At 42.5% G+C, this 20,631-nt stretch overlaps 1 protein-coding gene across 3 annotated transcripts in view; it reads left to right on the forward strand.

The window, feature by feature from the left end:
* Nucleotides 1-20,631, forward strand: part of STK3 (serine/threonine kinase 3) — a 259,258-nt gene that overhangs the window by 10,231 nt on the left and 228,396 nt on the right. For all 3 annotated transcript variants that reach the window (XR_012847610.1, XM_075825956.1, XM_075825955.1), the window contains exon 2: nucleotides 18,617-18,697. Coding sequence is in view for 2 of the 3 variants with exons in the window: in XM_075825956.1 (XP_075682071.1) it covers nucleotides 18,617-18,697 (81 nt within the window). In the remaining variant the exon portion in view is untranslated. The remainder of the gene's footprint in view (nucleotides 1-18,616; nucleotides 18,698-20,631) is intronic.

The raw sequence follows: 20,631 nt of genomic DNA on the forward strand, positions 1-20,631 counted from the left end.
CAGCCGAGTATGATAATACCCCATATTTGGTCATAAACTGCTGTTTTTTTTTTCTTTATCAAGATTTTTATTTGGCAAAAAAAGATTACAGCATATAAAACATTGTACAATATTGCCAAGAAAAATGTGCACGCAATATAAAATACATATTTTTACAGTATATGAACAGTATATAAGATGCATGAACATCAATGCGAGGTAACCTCCCAGCCATCAAAAGTGCGTATGAATCAAAATACAGTGGTACTAACTGTACCATGTTCACATCAAGATAGTGCAATAAACATGGGGACCAGGCCCCAGTGAAATAAGAGTTGGTACGTATAAGAGCCACAAAGATATTATAACACCAACACAAGACACCAGACAACAAAGGGAAACACAAACGGACATAGCGCATGGAGTGAGATCACAGAAGTTGCTCAGAACCTTCCATCCAGCCAGAGAGGTAGATCAGTACCACCCCGGAATCCAGACCACACTGCCCAAGTTTGGACGAAGAGCACAGACTTGCCCCTGTCAGCGGACAGCAATTCCTCCATCCTCATAATCCCGTTCACCTCTGTTACCCATTCCGTCAAAGAAGGAACAGTATGAGACTTCCAGTGACGAGGTATCACCGTTCTCGCCGCAGTCAGGAAATGCCTAAAGACACCCCTTTTGAGGTGTGGGAGTGATCCAGGAACCATGGAGAGTAATCCTATAGAAGCCGAGGTCGGGACCTCAGTGTGAAAGAGCTTGTTGCCCAAGTCAAAAATCTTTCCCCAGAAGGGACGTATCCTGGGACAGTCCCACCAAATATGCAACATGGTTCCAGGAGCCTCCCCACACCTCCAACTATCAGCAGACACATCAGGAAATATCCTATGCAACAAAGCAGGACAACGATACCACCGGGTGAGTATTTTGTAGTTTTTTTCTTGAGCAAAGCAAGACGTTGGTAGTTTGTGAGCTAAAAAGAAAGAAGTACCCCATTCCTCTTCAGAATGTTGAACCCCCATTTCCTCGTCCCATGCAGTAGTGAAGGACAGTTGAGAGAAAGAAAATTTGGGCAAGAGAATCCCATGTAGATAGGACAAGACATGAGAAGGGGCAGTTGATAAAGACAAATAATGTTCCAAAGGAGTCCTATCCTGTAACAACACCAGACAGTCTTCCATGGAAGAGAGATAGGAACGCAACTGTAAGTATGACCACCAGGTTGATCGTCTCCCCGAAAAGGCCTCAGAGACAACATTCATTGATTAGATGGCCCCATCATTAGTAAGGGTCTCAGCCAAATATCCACCCTCTCCTCTCTCCCAACAGAGGAATGTATCAATACCCACCGCCGGAGGGAAGGAGGGGTTGTCAAAGAGAGGAGTCAGCGGACCCGGGCGATGAGCAAGGCCCGCGGCACAAAAGATTCGCTCCCAGACTACAAGAAACTGACGTGTGAGGAAAGGAAAGATAGCATATGGCGCTGTAGGACAGTCAACCACGGCAGAGAGGACAATGCAAGAGGAGACATGTCTCTTTCGATGCGCACCCATTGCTTACCTGTTTCCGAGCGGAACCAATCCACTACCCTCATAATCAATGCAGCTTGATGGTATCTTTTAAAGTCTACTTTTGGACGACGGACAGCAAAACGGATGCGAGGCTTAGAGGAGCCCCACACAAATTTAGTTATGGCCCTGTGTAAGGTCTTGAAAAAGCCCGATGGTACTACAATAGGGACGGTCTGGAAAAGGTATAAAAATTTGGGCAGAATATCCATTTTGACCGCGTTGATACGCCCGAACCATGATATACGGTTCCCACCATACTCTGCCAATTCCTTCAAAGTACGCTGCAGAATAGGCATATAATTCAAGGCGAACAGGTCTGCCTGTTGCGTGGGAACATGCACCCCCAGGTATTTTAAGGACTTAGTTTGCCATTTGAATGGGAAAACCCGAGCGAGATGGGTAGCCAGAGGAGCATCAAGGGATATATTCAAGGCCTCAGATTTACATAAACTGCTGTTTGAACATATGGCAGGGTTCAGAAGAAAAGGAGTGGTGTTTGACCTTGAAGCGTAGATTTTGCTGGAATTGTTTGCGGACGTCGTGTTGCATTTGCAAAATCCCTAAGGTATCAAAAAAAAGTGCCCCCCCCATAGGCATTTATCAAGGGGTGTAGTGAGAATTTAGACCCCACAGGTATTTTTCAGAAATTAATATGCAGTGGATGATGCGAAGTGAAAATAGCAATTTTTACGCTGATCTGCCATTTCATCGCTCAATATGTTGTGCCCATCTTGTGCCACTGGAGAATCTTGCCCCATGCATTTTTAATCAGGTCCTCCTGGGTCTGGCAATGCCTTTACATGTGGACATAAACTGTAGCTTGGACACACTGTAGGGCTCTGAAGGGAAGGACCGCCATTTGAATCATGGATTTTGTTTGTTTTACTGGTATTTTCAGTTTATAATGTGGGGGATATGTAATCTGTGGGGAGTACATCATGGCATAATAAGAGGGTATAATGCGTAAATAATACAATTATCCATAGATGTGTTGTACGCTGTGAATCAATCCGTTATGCGCAGGCCACTGTCGCACTGATAAACGGTTTTCATACTTATCCCCCTTTTGTAACACTTTTCACCTTTTGGGGACTTTTACTCCTTAGTAGTTTGGGAAATTTTGCTTGGAAAGTGTTGCCCTTGTATGATACGGATGCCCTCGCTTCCAGCAGATGTTCTGGGTCCCTTCCCTTCCTGGTACCTAAATACTAGGGACTAGATAACCACTTCTTGAAACTGAAGGAGTGTTCCCCTCCAGCCTGCACATCAGGTTATTTTTCCATCATCTCCTTACTAGTGCCATAACTTTCTTTATTTTTTGGTTGATGGCGCTGTGTGCAGGTTTTTCTTTTTGCGAGACAAGCTGTAGATTTTATTGGTACCATTTTGGGACGCATGCGACTTTTTTATCACTTTTTTTTTTTAGTTCATTTTTTGGAAGAGGAAATGATAAAAACCAGCAATTCTGGAGCTGGTTTTGTTGCCAAAAAAGCAATTTTGTTTTGGTTTTTCAACTTGAAACTTTTTTTTTATTTTTTATTAACTTATTTCTTTTGGCCCCACTAGGGGACTTGAAGGCCTAAAACACTGATCGCTATACTAATACACTGCACTACCTACTTCGTGCAATGTATTCCAGCTGTCAGTGTGACTCTGTCTGCTAGGCAATTAAGTGAACAGGCTTTTGGACTTGGCAGTCCAAGAGGCCATTGTTAGGCCTCCGGTTGCCATACCGACCATCGGCACCCCTGCAATTGTGTCGTGGGGGTGCCGATCCGCTAAAAACCCCTCAAATGCTGCAGTTGTTATTGATCGTGGCATCTGAGGGAGTTAATCGGACGGATCGAAGGCTAGCTACGGTCCTTGCAGTTGCAGCACGGTGTCAGCTGTAGTATACAGCTGACACCCGGCAGTTATGATGCGGGCTCAGCCTCTGAGTCCAAGCCATCACTGCGACAGAACTGTACTGCGGTTTGCTGGAACCACTTCCCGACTGCGTTGTGTTTGTATAATATCTATCTATTTCATGACGGGAAGAGGTTAAAGAGGCTCTGTCACCTATCTCCTGTTTCAGCAGATCGGCGCTGCAATGTAGATAAGAGTAACGTTTTTTTTTTTTTTTAAAAACGAGCATTTTTGGCCAAGTTATGACCATTTTTATATTTATGCAAATGAGGCTTTCTAAAGTACAACTGGGCGTGTATTGTGTATGTACATCTGGGCGTTTTTACTAGCTGGGCGTTGTGAATGGGAGTGTATGATTCTGACGAATTGGCATCATCCACTTCTCTTCACAACGCCCAGCTTCTGGCAGTGCAGACACACAGCGTGTTCTCGAGAGATCACGCTGTGACGTCACTTCCTGCCCCAGGTCCTGCATCGTGTCGGACGAGCGAGGACACATCGGCACCAGAGGCTACATTTGATTCTGCAGCAGCATCGGCGTTTGCAGGTAAGTCGATGTAGCTACTTACCTGCAAACGCTGATGCTGCTGCAGAATCAACTGTAGCCTCTGGTGCCGATGTGTCCTCGCTCGTCCGACATGATGCAGGACCTGGGGCAGGAAGTGACGTCACAGCGTGATCTCTCGAGAACACGCTGTGTGTCTGTGCACTGCCAGAAGCTGGGTGGTAACGAAGAGAAGTGGATGATGCTGATTCGTCAGCATCATACACTTCTATTCACAACGCCCAGCTAGTAAAAGAAGTAAAAACGCCCAGATGTACATACACAATACACGCCCAGTTGTACTTTAGAAAGCCTCATTTGCATAAATATAAAAATGGTCATAACTTGGCCAAAAATGCTCGTTTAAAAAAAAACAAAAAACGTTACTGTAATCTACATTGCAGCGCCGATCTGCTGCAATACGAGATAGGGGTTGCAAAATCTGGTGACAGAGCCTCTTTAAAGTCTTGAAATATAAAATGCACTACAGGCAACTGCGTTTTGGTTTGTAAGTTGCCTCTCATGTCTTATGATCCCAGCAATGCCCGTGGCTTCTAGTGCTGCATCGTTAAAAGCTGCAGGTCATCGGCCGTGAAGAAAAGTTGTGGGGCCAAGAAGGACTATAGCATTGGGGCCGATGAGCCTTTAGCTACCTTCCTGGTGATCCACTTATCTGAAAAAAGCCCAATGAACGGCTGATCCCCGGCAGGTCTGTGTGTCTTCCCTGCCCAGGAGCGCTCTGTGATTGCTTCTGCTTAGAGAGAGAGAACTTTACATGGTTGGTGATCGAATTGAGATATGCACCCGGCTGCCAAATGGGAGGGCGCAAAACCTCATGTTACTAGGGCTATTTTTCTAGTTGCAATGACTATCAAGTTTTGTCCAGTCATGTAGTAAGTTTACCTTGTCTCCACCAAAGGTGACCCTACACCTACGGTCACATCTGGAGAAATCTAGGCTTTATCTGTTTGTTTCATCTGTTTCTTTTACTGTGTGTTATATTGAAAAGTGAGATTTTTTCAGATCCTTGTCTTTTTTTTATATGTCTCTAATAATTATCTGGTATAATGAGATAAATACTGAGTTTTTCTTCCTCTGTTCCAAAGTATAACCCTAACTTCTCCGGCAGTACCAGACTCTCTTCTTTTAATGCGTTGTTAGCTAACCACACAACGCTCTATCAGGCGTCTCCGTTTCTTCTCCCGGCTATCTTACATTTTGGATGTGCTTGAAGTGTTTCCCTTTGTTCACTTTCTGAAAAAGTAATCTCGGCCTGAATCCACCTTTGTCTTGTGCTGCTTACATTATTAACCCCTTAACGCTCCAGGACATACTATTATGTCATGGTAAGTGCATCGTTCGCGCTCCATGACATAATAGTATGTCATGGAGTAAACACGGCGCCGTTCGCGCGGGGCGCGTGCATGAGCTGTGATAGCTGCTGTTTCCGACAGCAGACTATCACTGCTCAATGTGCCGGGACCGATCGCGGTGGTCCCCGCAGATTTAACCCCTCAGAAGCCGCGTTCAATAGCGATCGCGGCTTCTTAGGGGTTAATCCGCCATCGCCGGCCTGCTACACGATAGCGGCCGGCGATGGTGACTATGGCAACCGGACACCAAAAAATGGCGTCCGGCTATGCCATAGACGGAAGCCTAGTGGGTCCTGACAACGTCAGGACCCACTATGCTTGCTGTCAGTGAGTAGCTGACAGCTCTAATACACTGCACTACGCATGTAGTGCAGTGTATTAGAATAGCGATCAGGGCCTCCTGCCCTCAAGTCCCCTAGTGGGACAAAGTAATAAAGTAAAGAAAAAGTTAAAAAAAGTTGTGTAAAAATAAGAAAATAAAAGTTTTAAAAGTAATAAAAGTAAAAATCCCCCTTTTTCCCTTGTCAGTCTTTATTATTAAAATAAATAAATAAACAAATAAACTATACATAATTGGTATCGCCGCGTCCGTAACGGCCTGAACTACAAAATTATTTCATTATTTATCCCGCGCGGTGAACGCCGTAAAAAAAATAAATAATAAACCGCACCACAATCACAATTGTTTGGTCACTTCACCTCCCAAAAAATTGAATAAAAAGAGATCAAAAAGTCGCATGTACCGAAAAATGGTCCTGATCGAAACTACAGTTCGTTACGCAAAAAATAAGTCCTCGCACGGCTTTTTTGAAGGAAAAATAAAAACGTTTTGGCTCTTAGAATAAGGTAACACAAAAAGTGAATGATTGTTTACAAAACGTATTTTATTGTGCAAACGCCATAAGACATAAAAAAACTATAAACATCTGGTATCGCCGTAATCGTATCGCCCCGCAGAATAAAGTTAATATATCATTTATAGCGCACGGTGAACGCTGTAAAAAAAATAGAACAAAAAAACAATAGTAGAATTGCGGTTTTTTTAGTCACCGCGCCACCTAAAAATAGAATAAAAACTGATCAAAAAGCCGCATGCACCCCAAGAAAACTACAATGAATTCCTCAAGGGGTCTAGTTTCCAAATTGGGGTCACTTTTGGGGGTTTTCCACTGTTTTGGCACCACAAGACCTCTTCAAACCGGACATGGTGCCTAATAAAAAAGAGGGCTCAAAATCCGCTAGGTGCTCCTTTGCTTCGGAGGCCGATGCTTCAGTCCATTACCGCCCGAGGGCCACATGTGGGATATTTCTCTAAACTGCAGAATCCGGGCAATACGTATTAAGTTGCGTTTCTCTGATAAATCCTTTTGTGTTATAAAAAAAATGGTATAAAGAGGATTTTCTGACAAAAAAAAAAAAAGTAAATTTCACCTCTACTTTGCTCTAAATTTCTGTGAAACACCTAAAGGGTTCATAAACTTTCTTAATTCTGTTGTGAATACTTTGAGGGGTCTAGTTTCTAAAATGGGGTATTTGATAGGGGTTTCTAATATATGGGCTCCTCAAAGCAACTTCAGAACTGAACTGTAACCTAAAAAAATAAATAAATGAGGCAATACTTCGCTTCTTACATTATACTGATAATGAGACGTGCCCACCCCGAGATGACCCCAGTTTTGACCGTTTGTATAAACGGAGACCCCTATTAGACCGTTTCAGTGCCCGGTTTTCCCAAGCATACACCCCCGAGACGTGTATTTCTATTGATGAGTCCCTGGTACATTTTAAAGCGAGGGTTCAATTCCGCCAGTACCTGCCGGGTAAGAGGGCAAGGTATGGCGTGAAGATGTATAAGCTGTGAGAGTGCATCAGGGTATACCTACAGGTTTAGGATATATGAAGGAAAGGCCACCCCCAAACCAGACTGCATCCTGGACTACAATAGGTACATGGGAGGGATGGACTTGTCAGATCAAGTCCTGAAGCCCTACAGCGCCATGCGGTGTGGTATAAGAAGCTGGCCGGGCACATCATACAGATGGCATTGTACAATGCGTATGTGCTACGTCGATGTGCAGGACAGAGGGGAACTTTCCTGGAATTTCAAGATCTAATCTTTAGGGACCAGGAAGGGGGGGCACCCAGTACTTCTGGAAGCGAGGCCACACGCATCGTACCAGGGCAACACTTTCCAAGAGAAGTTCCCCAAACCGGTGGAAAGGGAAAGAGTCAAAAGAGGTGCAGAGTCTGCTATAAGAGGGGGATAAGGAAGAACACAATATACCAATGTGACACGTGTCCCGAAAAACCAGGGCTCTGTATAAAAGATTGTTTTAAAATGTATCATACATCCCTTGATTTTTAATTTACCCTGATGCACTCCGCACAGCTTACCCCCCTCATCTTTCCCTTCTGAGCCCTGCTGTGTGCCCAGGCAGCTGATAACAGCCACATGTAGGGTATTGCCGTACCCAGGAGAACCCACATTACAATTTAAGGGGTGTATATCTCCGGTGGCGCATGCTGGGCACACTATATCGGACACTGACATGCCATATATATATATAAAATTGCAAATCTCACTCTGCACCATCTGCTGCGCATTATCTTTTACACAGTACCTGTGGGGTCAAAATGCTCACTACACCTCTAGATGAATGTCTTAAGAGGTGTAGTTTTTAAAATGGGGTCACTTCTCGGGGGTTTCAACTGTACTGGTACCTCAGGGGCTTCTGCATACATGACTTAGCACCAGAAAAGCTCCAGTAGGCCAAATGGTGGTCCTTTCCTTCTGAGCCCTCCCATGGGCCCAAACGGCAGTTTATCACCACAAATGGGGTATTGCCGCACTAAGGACAAATTGGGCAACAAAATGGGGTATGTTGTTCCTTGTGAAAATAAGAAATTTTGATAAAAAATGACATCTTATTGGAAAAAATATCTTTTTTTTCATTTCACAGCCCAATTCAAATAGGTGCTGTAAAAAAACTGTGCGGTCAAAATGATAACAAAAACCATAAATGAATTCCTTGAGGGGTGTAGTTTCCAAAATGGGGTCACTTCTGGTGGGTTTCCATTGCTTTGATACCTCTGGGGCTCTGTAAATGCGACATGGCACCCGAAAACCAATCCAGCAAAATCTGGACTCCAACAAACACATAGCGCTCCTTTCCTTCTGAGCCCTCCCATGGGCCCAAACGGCAGTTTATCACCACAAATGGGGTATTGCCGCACTAAGGACAAATTGGGCAACAAAATGGGGTATGTTGTTCCCTGTGAAAATAAGAAATTTTGATCAAAAATTACATCTTATTGGAAAAAATATCATTTTTTTCATTTCACAGCCCAATTCAAATAGGTGCTGTGAAAAAACTGTGCGGTCAAAATGATAACAAAAACCATAAATGAATTCCTTGAGGGGTGTAATTTCCAAAATGGGGTCACTTCTGGTGGGTTTCCATTGTTTTGATACCTCAACACCTCTTCAAACCTGGCATGCTGCCTAAAATATATTCTAATAAAAAAGAGGCCTTAAAATGCACTAGGTGCTTCTTTGCTTCTAGGGCTTGTGTTTTAGTCCACGAGCGCACTAGAGCCACATGTGGGACATTTATAAAAACTGCAGAATTTGGACAATACATATTTAGTAGTGTTTATCTGGTAAAACCTTCTGTGTTACAGAAAAAAATTTAATAAATTTGAAATTCAGCAGAAAAAATGAAATTTGCAAATTTAATTTCCACTTTGCTTTAATTCCTGTGAAATGCCTGAAGGGTTAAAAAACTTTCTATATGCTGTTTTGAATACTTTGAGGGGTCTAGTTTTTAAAATGGGGTGTTTTATGGGGGTTTCTAATACATAGGCCCCTCAAATCCACTTCAGAACTGAACCGGTACCTTCAAAAAAAGGCTTTTGAAATTTTCTTAAGAATATGAGAAATTGCTGTTTATGTTCTAAGCCTTGTAACGTCCAAGAAGAATAAAATAATGTTCAAAAAACGATGCCAATCTTAAGTAGACATATGGGAAATGTGAACTAGTAACTATTGTGGGTGGTATAACCGTCTGTTTTTCAAGCAGATGCATTTAAATTCTGAAAAATGCTATTTTTTGTAAATTTTCTCTAAATTTTGCAATTTTTCACAAATAAAGACTGAATATATCGACCAAATTTTACCACGAACATGAAGCCCAAAGTGTCACGAGAAAACAATCTCAGAATCGCTTGGATAGGTTTAAGCATTCCGACGTTATTACCACATAAAGTGAAATATGTCAGATTTGAAAAATGGGCTCTGAGCCTTAAGGCCCAAACTAGGCTGCGTCCTTAAGGGGTTAATGTATATGTGCTACTGTATTAGAGATATGGCCACACTCTTAAATGAGGCATAAAATAGAAGTAATTGGCTTTTTATAAAATGTGTGTGTGTGTGTGTGTGTGTATATGTGTATATATATATATATATATATATATATATAATTGTGATGTACAACTAACCGTGCCAAAGGCAGTTTTCACATGGGTCACATAGGACCAGTATCCTAATGGTTAAAACAAGATGTAGATGGCCACATGGTTTTACCATCCTGAAAAAACACACACTGTATATTCCCTCAGGTCAAAAAACTTTGTGTAAAAGTACGCATCATATCCGACCTAGAACCCGCAGCTAATTCAGTCTGAAAAATCGTACCAATTTGTGGTGCAGATTTTCGTACTGAATCGCCACTGCGGAAAAAAGAGCAGAATAAAAAAATCCAATACTTACGTTCACTGGCGTTGCAGTAGAGACTCGTTCCTCTGTTCTCCGTGCAGTCCCACCTCCTGTGATGGCGCTGAAGCCCATGTGACCGCTACAACCGTGACATGAGATGAAATGTCATCACAAGAGGCTGGATTGCATGTCCTCACAGCCAGGGGGAACAAGGAGCAGTCGCTATAACAATGCCAATGGGGATGGGGGACGGGGGGTTTGGGGTTAAGTATAGAATTTTTTTAATTAAATGTAAACAAAAAAAATTGGGGTCGAATTGTAGCTTTTCCACCACAAAAATCGTAATGTTCTGCAATTTGTTGCGGCTTTTACCTGCCCTTTGAATTCAATGGGGAAGAGCCGCTATGAGGTTCAAATGTGCCAATTTACGCGCAGATTGCAAAAATGCACCACAGATCAATTTTTAACAGATTTTTTTCTGCAGCGTGTGGATGAGATTTGTTACTGTAAATGCTGCGGATTTTCCACACAGAATTTCGTTGCGAAATTTTGCAGCATTTATGCCATATGGGAGCTGTAGGAGATTTATTAACTTTTTTTCGCCAGTTTTCTGGTGTAGAAAGTCGCAAACCGCACAAAGATAACGATTTGCGCTAAGAAAATAGTAGTTATTGCGCCGTTTCAACTGCTTGTGCCCCTTTTCTAAAAAGTGGGAGGACCTTAGTCGAAAGGGGAAGGCCACCTGCGGCTCCACAAATTTATCAAAATTTCTGCCAGAAATTGGCCTAAATGATACCACTTTCTGGCGCATGGTTGGCCAAAGCGGCAATCCAATTTATGAAGAGGTGTGTGCCTCTTAATATAAAAAAAAGTTGTGTAAGATGCGCCTAATTTATGAAGACTGGTGTGTGACACGACAGTCTATTCCCCCTTACTATCTCCTGCCTCATGCAGACACAATATGACTTTCTAATTCTGTCTCTAAAAATGAACAATCACCGTTTTGTTTTTCGGATCCTAAACTACAGATAATAACTGACCTGAAGACAACCCCTTAGTAAATAGCAGCCGACCTTGTTCACACTGCGCTCAAAAAAAAAAAGTGCAAACATGTAAAAAATGCTAGCGTTTTTGTAAAGGACTTTTTAAACTATGTGCGCTTTCGGCCCTGTTTTTTGTGGCGAGTAATTAGGACTCCTATAGACTATGGGAATTGGTCGCATTTTTGGCGCCAAAGAATTGACCTGACACTTTTTTTTTTTTTTTTTCAACTCGTATGTGTAAAAAACTTATCGTATGCACAAATGGCGCGCTTTCCCATTGATGTTTATGTAAAGTTTAAAACGCGTCAAATACACGCCGTGTGAACAGGGCCTTTAGTGTCTGACTACATAGCTTGTAGTCAGTTTCCATAGGAACCTTTCAGATTACAAGAGTATAATTGATGCCTGTGCGCAGTATGTAATGCTAAGTATTTCCAAAAGGGCTTTATGTACATTTTAGCTACTGTATGATGGTGGCCAAAACAGGGCTGGACCTAATCCGAGGTAGCTAATAAGTTTAGAGATTTGCTGCTGACACGCAACTTTTGATGATCAAAATTTTTCCACCCCCACTTCTAATATTTGGGCCTTAATGGGGTTGTCTCGGAGTTGAATAATTTTCGGGAAATGTGATAAGTGAAAAAAAAAAAACAGGAAATGTGATCAATAAAAAAAATAAGAGTCAGTGCCTCTCTGGTGGTCCCCGGTGGTCTGTGTCTACTTTGCTGCAGCAATGACGTGCCATGCATCTACGCGACCGTTGTAAAAATCGCTGGCCTCTGAGGTCTTGTGCCGTACATACTGGCATCACTGCTGAGATCAGTGATTGACTGGTGCGGTCACGTGGTTTACGTCAAGTAATAGTTATTTTTGATTTGATTACATTTCCTGCTGTTAGGCTAATTTTTTTAACTCCTGGAGAACTCCAAGAATTTTTTTTCAGGACTTAAACACTTAATGTGGCTAAGCTGCAGTACCAGGCAAGCCGCTGCGTAAAAAAGTTAAGGGATCGATTTTTATTTTATTTAAATTTATTATTTAAATTAGGACTGGAAAACCTTTTTAAAGTAGAGCAGCATAGTATGGGGACAGGTCCACTCTGCTGATACTACAAATGGCTTAAAGGTGTTTTCTGGCTTCTGACAACTGATGGACCTATCCACCGGATGGGTCATCAGTACATGATCTGCGGGGGTCCGTTACCCGGGCCCCTGCACAAATCAGCTGGTCCGGTTCCTCCGTGCAGAAGACGTACAAGCCGGAAGCGATTAGCTCCGGCCACGGAATAGCGGCGACTAATAGCTACTATTCAAGTGAATGCTATGCTATGTACAGCGCCAACTGCTTCCAGGCTCCGTACATAGCATTATGTGCCACAACATCCGGTGCCCGCAGGCCACCGGAGCGGCTTATCGGTGCAGAGTCCCGGTGTCGGACACACACCGTTGACCAAATGATGACCAATCTGGGGGATAGGTCATCACTTGTCAGAAGAGAAGTGGATGATACTTCTCGTCAGAACGCCCAGCTAGTAAAAGTAGTAAACACGCCCCGATGTACACACATAATACACGCCCACTTGGACTTTTTCAAGCCCCATTTGCATAACTACAAAAATGGTCATAACTTGGCCAAAAATGCTCGTTTTTAAAAAAACAAAACGTTACTGTAATCTACATTGCAGCGCCTATCTGCTGCAATAGCAGATAGGGGCTGCAAAATCTGGTGACAGAGCCTCTTTAACTGCTGGCACAATGGAGCAGGTTTATTACTACTGTCCTAAATTTAGACCACATAAGTGAATGAGATAGGCAGAGCATGCTTGCTAGGTATGTTCGATTCTTTTCTCTTCCTTACACCGCCTCTTGGCTGGCGTACTCATCAGCGATTTATTTTGCGGCAAAATAATGGCACATTTTACGACTCCACACCAATGGCCCTTTTTCGAGACACTTTTCAAAATTGTTTAGCGTGTAATAAAAAAAGCACCTAAAATACGTAATTTGGCGCACGGCATGCATGCTGTGTTCTTGGCGCAGTTGGAGGCAGAATTCTGACTCATTTAGTTTAGTAAATCTCCAATGTTTTTGTGTCGCATATGCCAACTTTCTGGATTTCATTCTACCTTGTTATATGTGCCTTCCATCTTTTACAGTCATTGTGGTAGATTTATGAAGCAAAATCCACCAGAATTGTTTCTCAAGTTGCACCAAAAAACTGTCGTATACAATGGGCACCAAATTTATTATGTGTTTTAGACACCTCTAGAAAAAAGGCCTGACTAAATATAAAATGCGCCAGATTTAGTAATGGCATGCGTTATTCTTTTAGTGCAGAACTGTTGTGTAAATTGTGCCAACCACAATTTGATATAAGCAAGAGAGAAGTGTCTAGCAATATGCAGCAAATTTATCATACAGCGTGCACCACTGTCATATATCTGCCACTGTTTCTGCCTGTCTGGTCTAGTTTTATCCTGTCTATCTTTAAGACAATATTAAAGGGGTTCTGTGCTTTTGACATTCCCTACTTATTAGAAAGGTCTCTTGACAATAAGCCGATTGCAAAGTGTCCCCTACTGGGACCCCAGCCATCAACTGTTATCTGTGAGGAATCCTGTAAGTGTTTAATTTCCCTGCAGCGCCACCACTGGAGAAATTAAGCATTACACAGTGGCCATTTATATCAATGGGTTGTTTGTGTAATACAGAACAGAACCTCCTGAGCAAGATACTCTTTGTAACCACTCTGGCCAAGAGATGAGGATCCTGAGCAGAGGACCCCCCCCCCCCCTTTATTTACCCAGAATTCCCCAATAAGGTGTATAAATGTGGGTTTTATAAACTTGACAACCCTTTAATATAGCTCCCTCATTATTTTTTGTGTTGCTCATGCTTTCTACAGTTCCAATGTCACAAAAAACAGAAGTTAAAGTTACCAGCATTGTACGTCAACTTATGTAGGTAACACAGTTATTTCTAAATTGTTTGCATTTTTTCCTAACCACTAAAATGACCTATGTACAGCGTTAGTGTTGCTGGTTCCTGTTGGTAATTTTGCTTGCCTAGGAACAAAACAAAGAATGAAGGCTGAAGTTTGATGGACAGGTGCAGCGTGGGGATTTATTGGTGTGGTGTATTTAGATCTTTGTTGAACTACCACATAATACAGCAGCTGTGTGCAACCTGTTACCCAAGAGCAGACCACCAAGAAATGTTACTTAATTTTTGTATGTAAGTTTATGGTGATGGCATGTTTGACTATTTTTTTCTACATTAGGACTTGTTCGCTTTACGTTGATGGGTCCTGTCGGACCTTTCCATCGGAGGAACCCATCAACGGAAAGGAAAATAGAAACCATGGGTTCCATTTGCATTACCATTGACTGAATGAATAGCGCAGTCGACAAAAAGGTCAGACGGAACCCATCAACGGAAACCGAACGTTTATGTGAACAGGCTCTTCGATTTATGTATATACCACAAATGTCTCCGGCTATGTTCACACCTGCGTCAGAGGAGGAGTACAAGGGAAAACTGAAAGTGACTGTTCCGTTCCCCCATGGATATGGCCAACGGAACCCATTTACTTTAATGGGTTCCATCGGCTTTCCGTCAGGGTGTGCATGGTTTTACCGGAAATAGTGCATGCTGCACTACTGTTTTTGGTAATCTCGGCTGGATCTGCGGCAGAGACCACTAACCGAGTCTCCATCGAAGATGTGAACGACACCTAATCAACCACCAGGATCCACACAGATCTCAACAAAACCTTCAAGACCAATAGATGTAAGAAGTATGGAGTAGGGTTGCACGATGCATCAACACTTCGATACTGTTTCGATACCATGCACCCTCAAACGGTTCAATACCTTTATTTCATGTGTTTTGATACTAAGCTGTGCGGCCGCACAGCTTAGTATAGTAACACATGAATGTAGTACGAGCGGGGTTGTGTAATACAGCCATTGCCCTGCTCCTGAGTCCTGAGATGTGCGTGCTGTCAGGATGATGTGATGCCACCAGCGCTGCACTAATGAGTGCCGGCACTGAAGAAAGAACATGGCGGACGCACTGCAAAACACCCCATGTTCTGTGTTCAGCGTCTGCGCTGCCGCTCGTTAGTGCAGAGCCGCCGCATCACCTCGTGCTGACCGTGCGCGCACTTATTGTCAGGAGCGGGGCAATGGCTGGATTACACAGCCGCAGCCCCGCTTTAACGGCGAAGATCAGAGAAACCTCATCGCCGCCGCTATTCCCTTGAATGCTGCGATCGAAGCTGACCACGGTATTCAAGGGGAAATTGAGAAGGGGATGCCATTTAAGTCGCATCACAGGGAATCCCTGTGACGCGATCAAGGGACATACCATATATGGCCAGACAGCCCAGGGTCCATTCAAGGACCCCAGGGCTGTCTGACCATATGTAGGTATGTCCTAACAACTGCCTGTGTCTTATTAGTACGCAAGCTAATGTACTGGCATATAGATATATGCCAGTACATTAAAGTTTAAAAATAAAGTAAAAACAAAGTAATGTTAAATAAAAAAAAACACATTTTTTACAATAAACATTAAAATAAGTCAATACATAAAATATACGCATTCGGTATCATCACAACCGTAATAACAAATTTATAGCGTCATTTATGATTTTTCCGCTGTGGTAAAATAAAATAAAAACGGCTTTCTTTCACTTATTAATGTGAGGCACGAGGTGTTATGAATTTTGAACCTCCGTGTGCCTCACAATAATAGTAATTAACCCCATCATGTACCTCACGCATTAACCCAATGTTGACTATTATGACAGAGGAACATGATGAGGTTAATTACTATTAATGTGGGGCACACGGAGGTTCAAAATTCATAACACCACGTGCTTCACTTTTCATTTTTATTATTGTTGGCAAAGTATCGTATTGGTATCCAGTATCGCAATACTACACAAAGTATGGTTATGGAAGTCCAAATTCTGGTATGGTGACAACCCCAGTCTGGAGTGATGGAAGATAAATAAAGTAGTTAAGCAATATGAGGGATGATTTATGTTTGAAATTAAACTTGTACAATTTTACTACCATAGTACAAAATGTTCTCAATTATGTGCTCTAAAATACATTTTCCATACTTGAAGATTCCTGCATTGACTTTCAGTATGATGAGAATGGTTGTTTAGCATACATGTAGACCCCTTAGGCTATGTTCACACAGAGTTTATTGCCAAGTTTTTTGAAGCGGAAACCGCGCCGCAAAACTCATCAAAGACGGCCAGAAAATGCCTCCCATTGATTTCAACGGGAGGCGGAGGCGTCTTTTGCCCGCGAGCAGTAAAACCGCTTCGCGGGAGAAAGAATGGACATGCCCTATCTTCGGGCGTTTACGTCTCTGACCTCCCATTGACTTCAATGGGAGGCAGAGAAAGTGTGTATTTTGCGGCGTTTTATGCCCGCGGTGCTCAATGGCCGTGGACGAAAAACGCTGTGCAGGGAGAGGAAAATCTGCCTCAAACTTCCAAACGGAATTTTGAGGCAGAAATTCCGCCTGCAAAAAACTCTGTGTGAACATAGCCTTATAGCGGGCAGCACAGTGGTTTAGCTAGTGGTTTAAATCTGACCAAGGGCAATCTTTGTATGGAGTTGGTATGTCCTACCCGTGTTTTTGTAGGATAACCCCCGGTACTGCAGTGTACTCCCCAATCCAAAAACGTGTGGCTTCCTATGAAACTAGGTCCTAGTGTGTGTCTGAGATAGGAAAGTTCGGTGTTATACCCATTTGGGAGAAGCACTTGATCTATGTACAGCACCTCGGAATATGTTAGCTGTATATAAGCAATGGGAAATTAATAATTGTCAGATGTCAGAGTGGGAAGCGTTGCTTAGTCACACTGTGATTTTTCCATCTGGTTGGATAATTTCTATGTGCAGTTTTGAGCTCTTCTTATATTTCCATATTAAGAATAAATGTTGACCGGAGTGTCTGATTATCTACAAATCTAACCTTGTATTGGAAGTGTTTTTGTGAAACCATTGGTTCAAGAGTGGAAGACTTATATTAACATGCTTTTCACCATGCTTTTGGACTGAGACTTTTGTGTCCATCATGTGTAGGTGACTTCTCTCCTGAGCTTGGTCAACATACTGCTACTGTGCCTCAGTGTATGCATTGTGGTCCTTTAAATGGGTTGTCCAGTTTCGAAAACCCATTTTTTTTTTAATACCCTGTTAGGGAATACCGGGATAATGTCCCATGTAAAGGATCCTCATCTCTGCCAGAGTGGAGAGCGGTGACAAAGCTCTGGAGGACCTGTCCATTCCTGTATTGCACAGACAATCCATCGATTTGAATGGACACTTCTCCCGTGGTGGTGCTGCAGGGAAATTGAACACTTCCTGCCTGGTATCCCTACAGATCACAGCTGATCACTGGAGATCCCAGTAGAGGGACTTTTTGTAATCCGCTTATTGTTAAAGTGACTGTCACCAAATTATAAGTGCCCTATCTCCTACATCAGGAGATCGGCGCTGTAATGTAGGTGACAGTAATGCTTTTTATTTAAAAAACGGATCTTTTTTCACAACGTTAGGAGCGATTTTGGTTTATGCTAATGAGCTTTCTTAATGCCCAAGTGGGCGTACTTTTACTTTCGACCAAGTGGGCATTGTACAGAGGAGTGCATGACGCTGACCAATCGGCATCATGCACTCCATTCATTTACACTGCACTAGCGATATAGTTATATCACTATGTGCAGCCTCATACACAAGCCCTAACATTACTAGTGTCCTGATAATGAATACACATGACCATCCAGCCTGGACGTCATGTGTACTCAGAATCCTGACACTTCTGAATCTTTTTTGAGAGATTCCGGCAAGTGAAACCAAATCTCGCGAGATTACGAAGCTAAACGAGATTTGGTTTTACTTGCCGGAATCTCACAGAAAAGATTCAGAAGTGTCAGGATTCTGAGTACACATGACGTCCAGGCTGGATGGTCATGTGTATTCATTATCAGGACACTAGTAATGTTAGGGCTTGTGTATGAGGCTGCACATAGCGATATATCTATATCGCTAGTGCAGTGTAAATGAATGGAGAGGAGTGCATGATGCCGATTGGTCAGCGTCATGCACTCCTCTGTACAACGCCCACTTGGTCGAAAGTAAAAGTACGCCCACTTGGGCATTAAGAAAGCTCATTAGCATAAACCAAAATCGCTCCTAACGTTGTGAAAATAGATCGTTTTTTTAAATAAAAAGCATTACTGTCACCTACATTACAGCGCCGATCTCCTTATGTAGGAGACAGGGCACTTATAGTGTGGTGACAGAGTCTCTTTAAGGGACATTTCTAACAAAGCGGAGAATCTCTTTAAAAATTGCGACCTCCTCGTTTCTCTTGAACAAGTGATACTTGCCTATGTGCTTTTGTGCCATGCTATGAATGTGTTGACCTCATGCCTATGTGTTTCTTTTCTTTTATTAGCAAACTTAAAAAGCTGAGTGAAGACAGCCTGACTAAACAGCCAGAAGAGGTCTTTGATGTTCTAGAAAAGCTTGGCGAAGGGTGAGTGTAAAATGTAATATTCTTTTTATCACTTGTGCGGGGATTCAGGGATAAAATGGGGTCTGTTAAATTTGCTTTAAAGCGTGACTGTAAAGTGTTTTATTAGGCCTTTTTTATAATGCATACATTGAAATGTTCTGGGAGATCTCGCTTATATTTACACACAGGAACACTCGAATATTGGAAAATATTAAAAATGATCAATGCCAAAATCTTTTATATAAAAACACTCCGGGTTCTCATTTCACTTTTGTTGTCCATTCTTAAATACCTACGAGCAATGGTTTCTGCAAAGTTGATATGTTGATTTGGAGTTTATTACATTCGAAAGAGGGGGTTTCCGTTTTGGAAGAATTCATTTCCCCGTCGGTCTGTTTTTCTTTTCATTATTAATAATGTTTTTGAATGTCCCTGTCCAGCGTTTGGGGATGTTAAGTGAAATGCTTTATAGACCTTATTGAAAACAATTTAAAGACTCATTTTATCACTGAAAATTAGATTTCTTAATATCAAAAATAAATTTTAGCACAGGTTTAGATTAGTTATGTACGCAAAGTTTATATTTGGGGCATATCAAAACACAATCGAACAATCCATAACTCTGCTTGCTTAGTTGGTAAGAATAGTTTAAAGATGGAAGATAGCCAGCTCTTCTAAACAAGCTATCAGAATATAAAATTTGTGTGTTATATGAAATTATTAAGTTATGTTTGTGAATGCAATAAATTAATGGAAGCAAAAAACTTTAGGCCATTTTAATGCAATAATTGTGTGCTTTGGTTGTTTTGCTGTATGCATTTCAAAATTTTAGCAAGAAATCCCTAATTTGACAGAGGGAGGGGGAAATTGCTCTCTGAAAATGTGAGAAGTTAACACCTGTATCCCACGTCTTTACACCCAACATTGTGTTATTTCATACTACAGGGGTCTCACATAGCTGAGATAAAGATAGAGGGATATTTTGACTCTTAATAGATCTTAGTGGACCCCTTGAGTGTGACATGGAGGAGTTGGATATTTGGGGTAACTCCTGTAACACCTGCATTTCCAGGTTCTGCAAGAAGTCCGGCTTTAAATGGGTTCAAAGACCAACCTTCTTTTGAATAAAAAAAATTAAGTGTGTATGTAGATTATAGATATTGCCTTGCGTGGCAATCCACTGATTGCTGTGGGGTCTGGTCTTTGACCCTGGGCGATCAGCTGTGTCCAGCCATACATTTCCCCTGCATGGCCGACCTGTAATGCAATGACACGTCTTACAGAGTGGCTCTTCATTCTAGCTATGATGTCCGTATGGCATTTGGAGAGGGGTTGTCTTTGTGAGACATCAACCGTAAGCTAACATGGTGTCTAAAAAAACCAAGACTAAATTAATCCCATTTCCATATAGGTCTAGCTGCCAGATACCACAGGACACCTACAGAGGTGTTGCGTCTATGTCTTGACAGGTCAGAGCTGTTTTGATGGCATAAGGGGGCCTTCAACATATTATGCAGGTGGTTTTATTGATTTGGCTGCTCGGTGTATGACCGATGGTTGTGGTCTGAGGTTCCGTCACCCTTATTGGTTCACCATGTCCATTGATTTCCCCTCCAGTCCATTGATGACCGCTCTGTAATGATCCATATCACTTTATTGTGTTGTACCTCAGTGACTAGGAACTTCCTGCTGCTTTAGGGTATGTGCACACACACTAATTACGTCCGTAATTTACGGACGTATTTCGGCCGCAAGTTCCGGACCGAACTCAGTGCAGGGAGCCGGGCTCCTAGCATCATACTTATGTACGACGCTAGGAGTCCCTGCCTCACTGCCGGACAACTGTCCCGTACTGTAATCATGTAGTATGATGCTAGGAGCCCGGCTACCTGCACTGAGTTCGGTCCGGAACTTGCGGCCGAAATACGTCCGTAAATTACGGACGTAAATAGTGT

The sequence above is a fragment of the Rhinoderma darwinii genome, chromosome 5 (genome assembly GCF_050947455.1).
Source record: "Rhinoderma darwinii isolate aRhiDar2 chromosome 5, aRhiDar2.hap1, whole genome shotgun sequence".
Taxonomy (NCBI): Eukaryota; Metazoa; Chordata; class Amphibia; order Anura; family Rhinodermatidae; genus Rhinoderma; species Rhinoderma darwinii.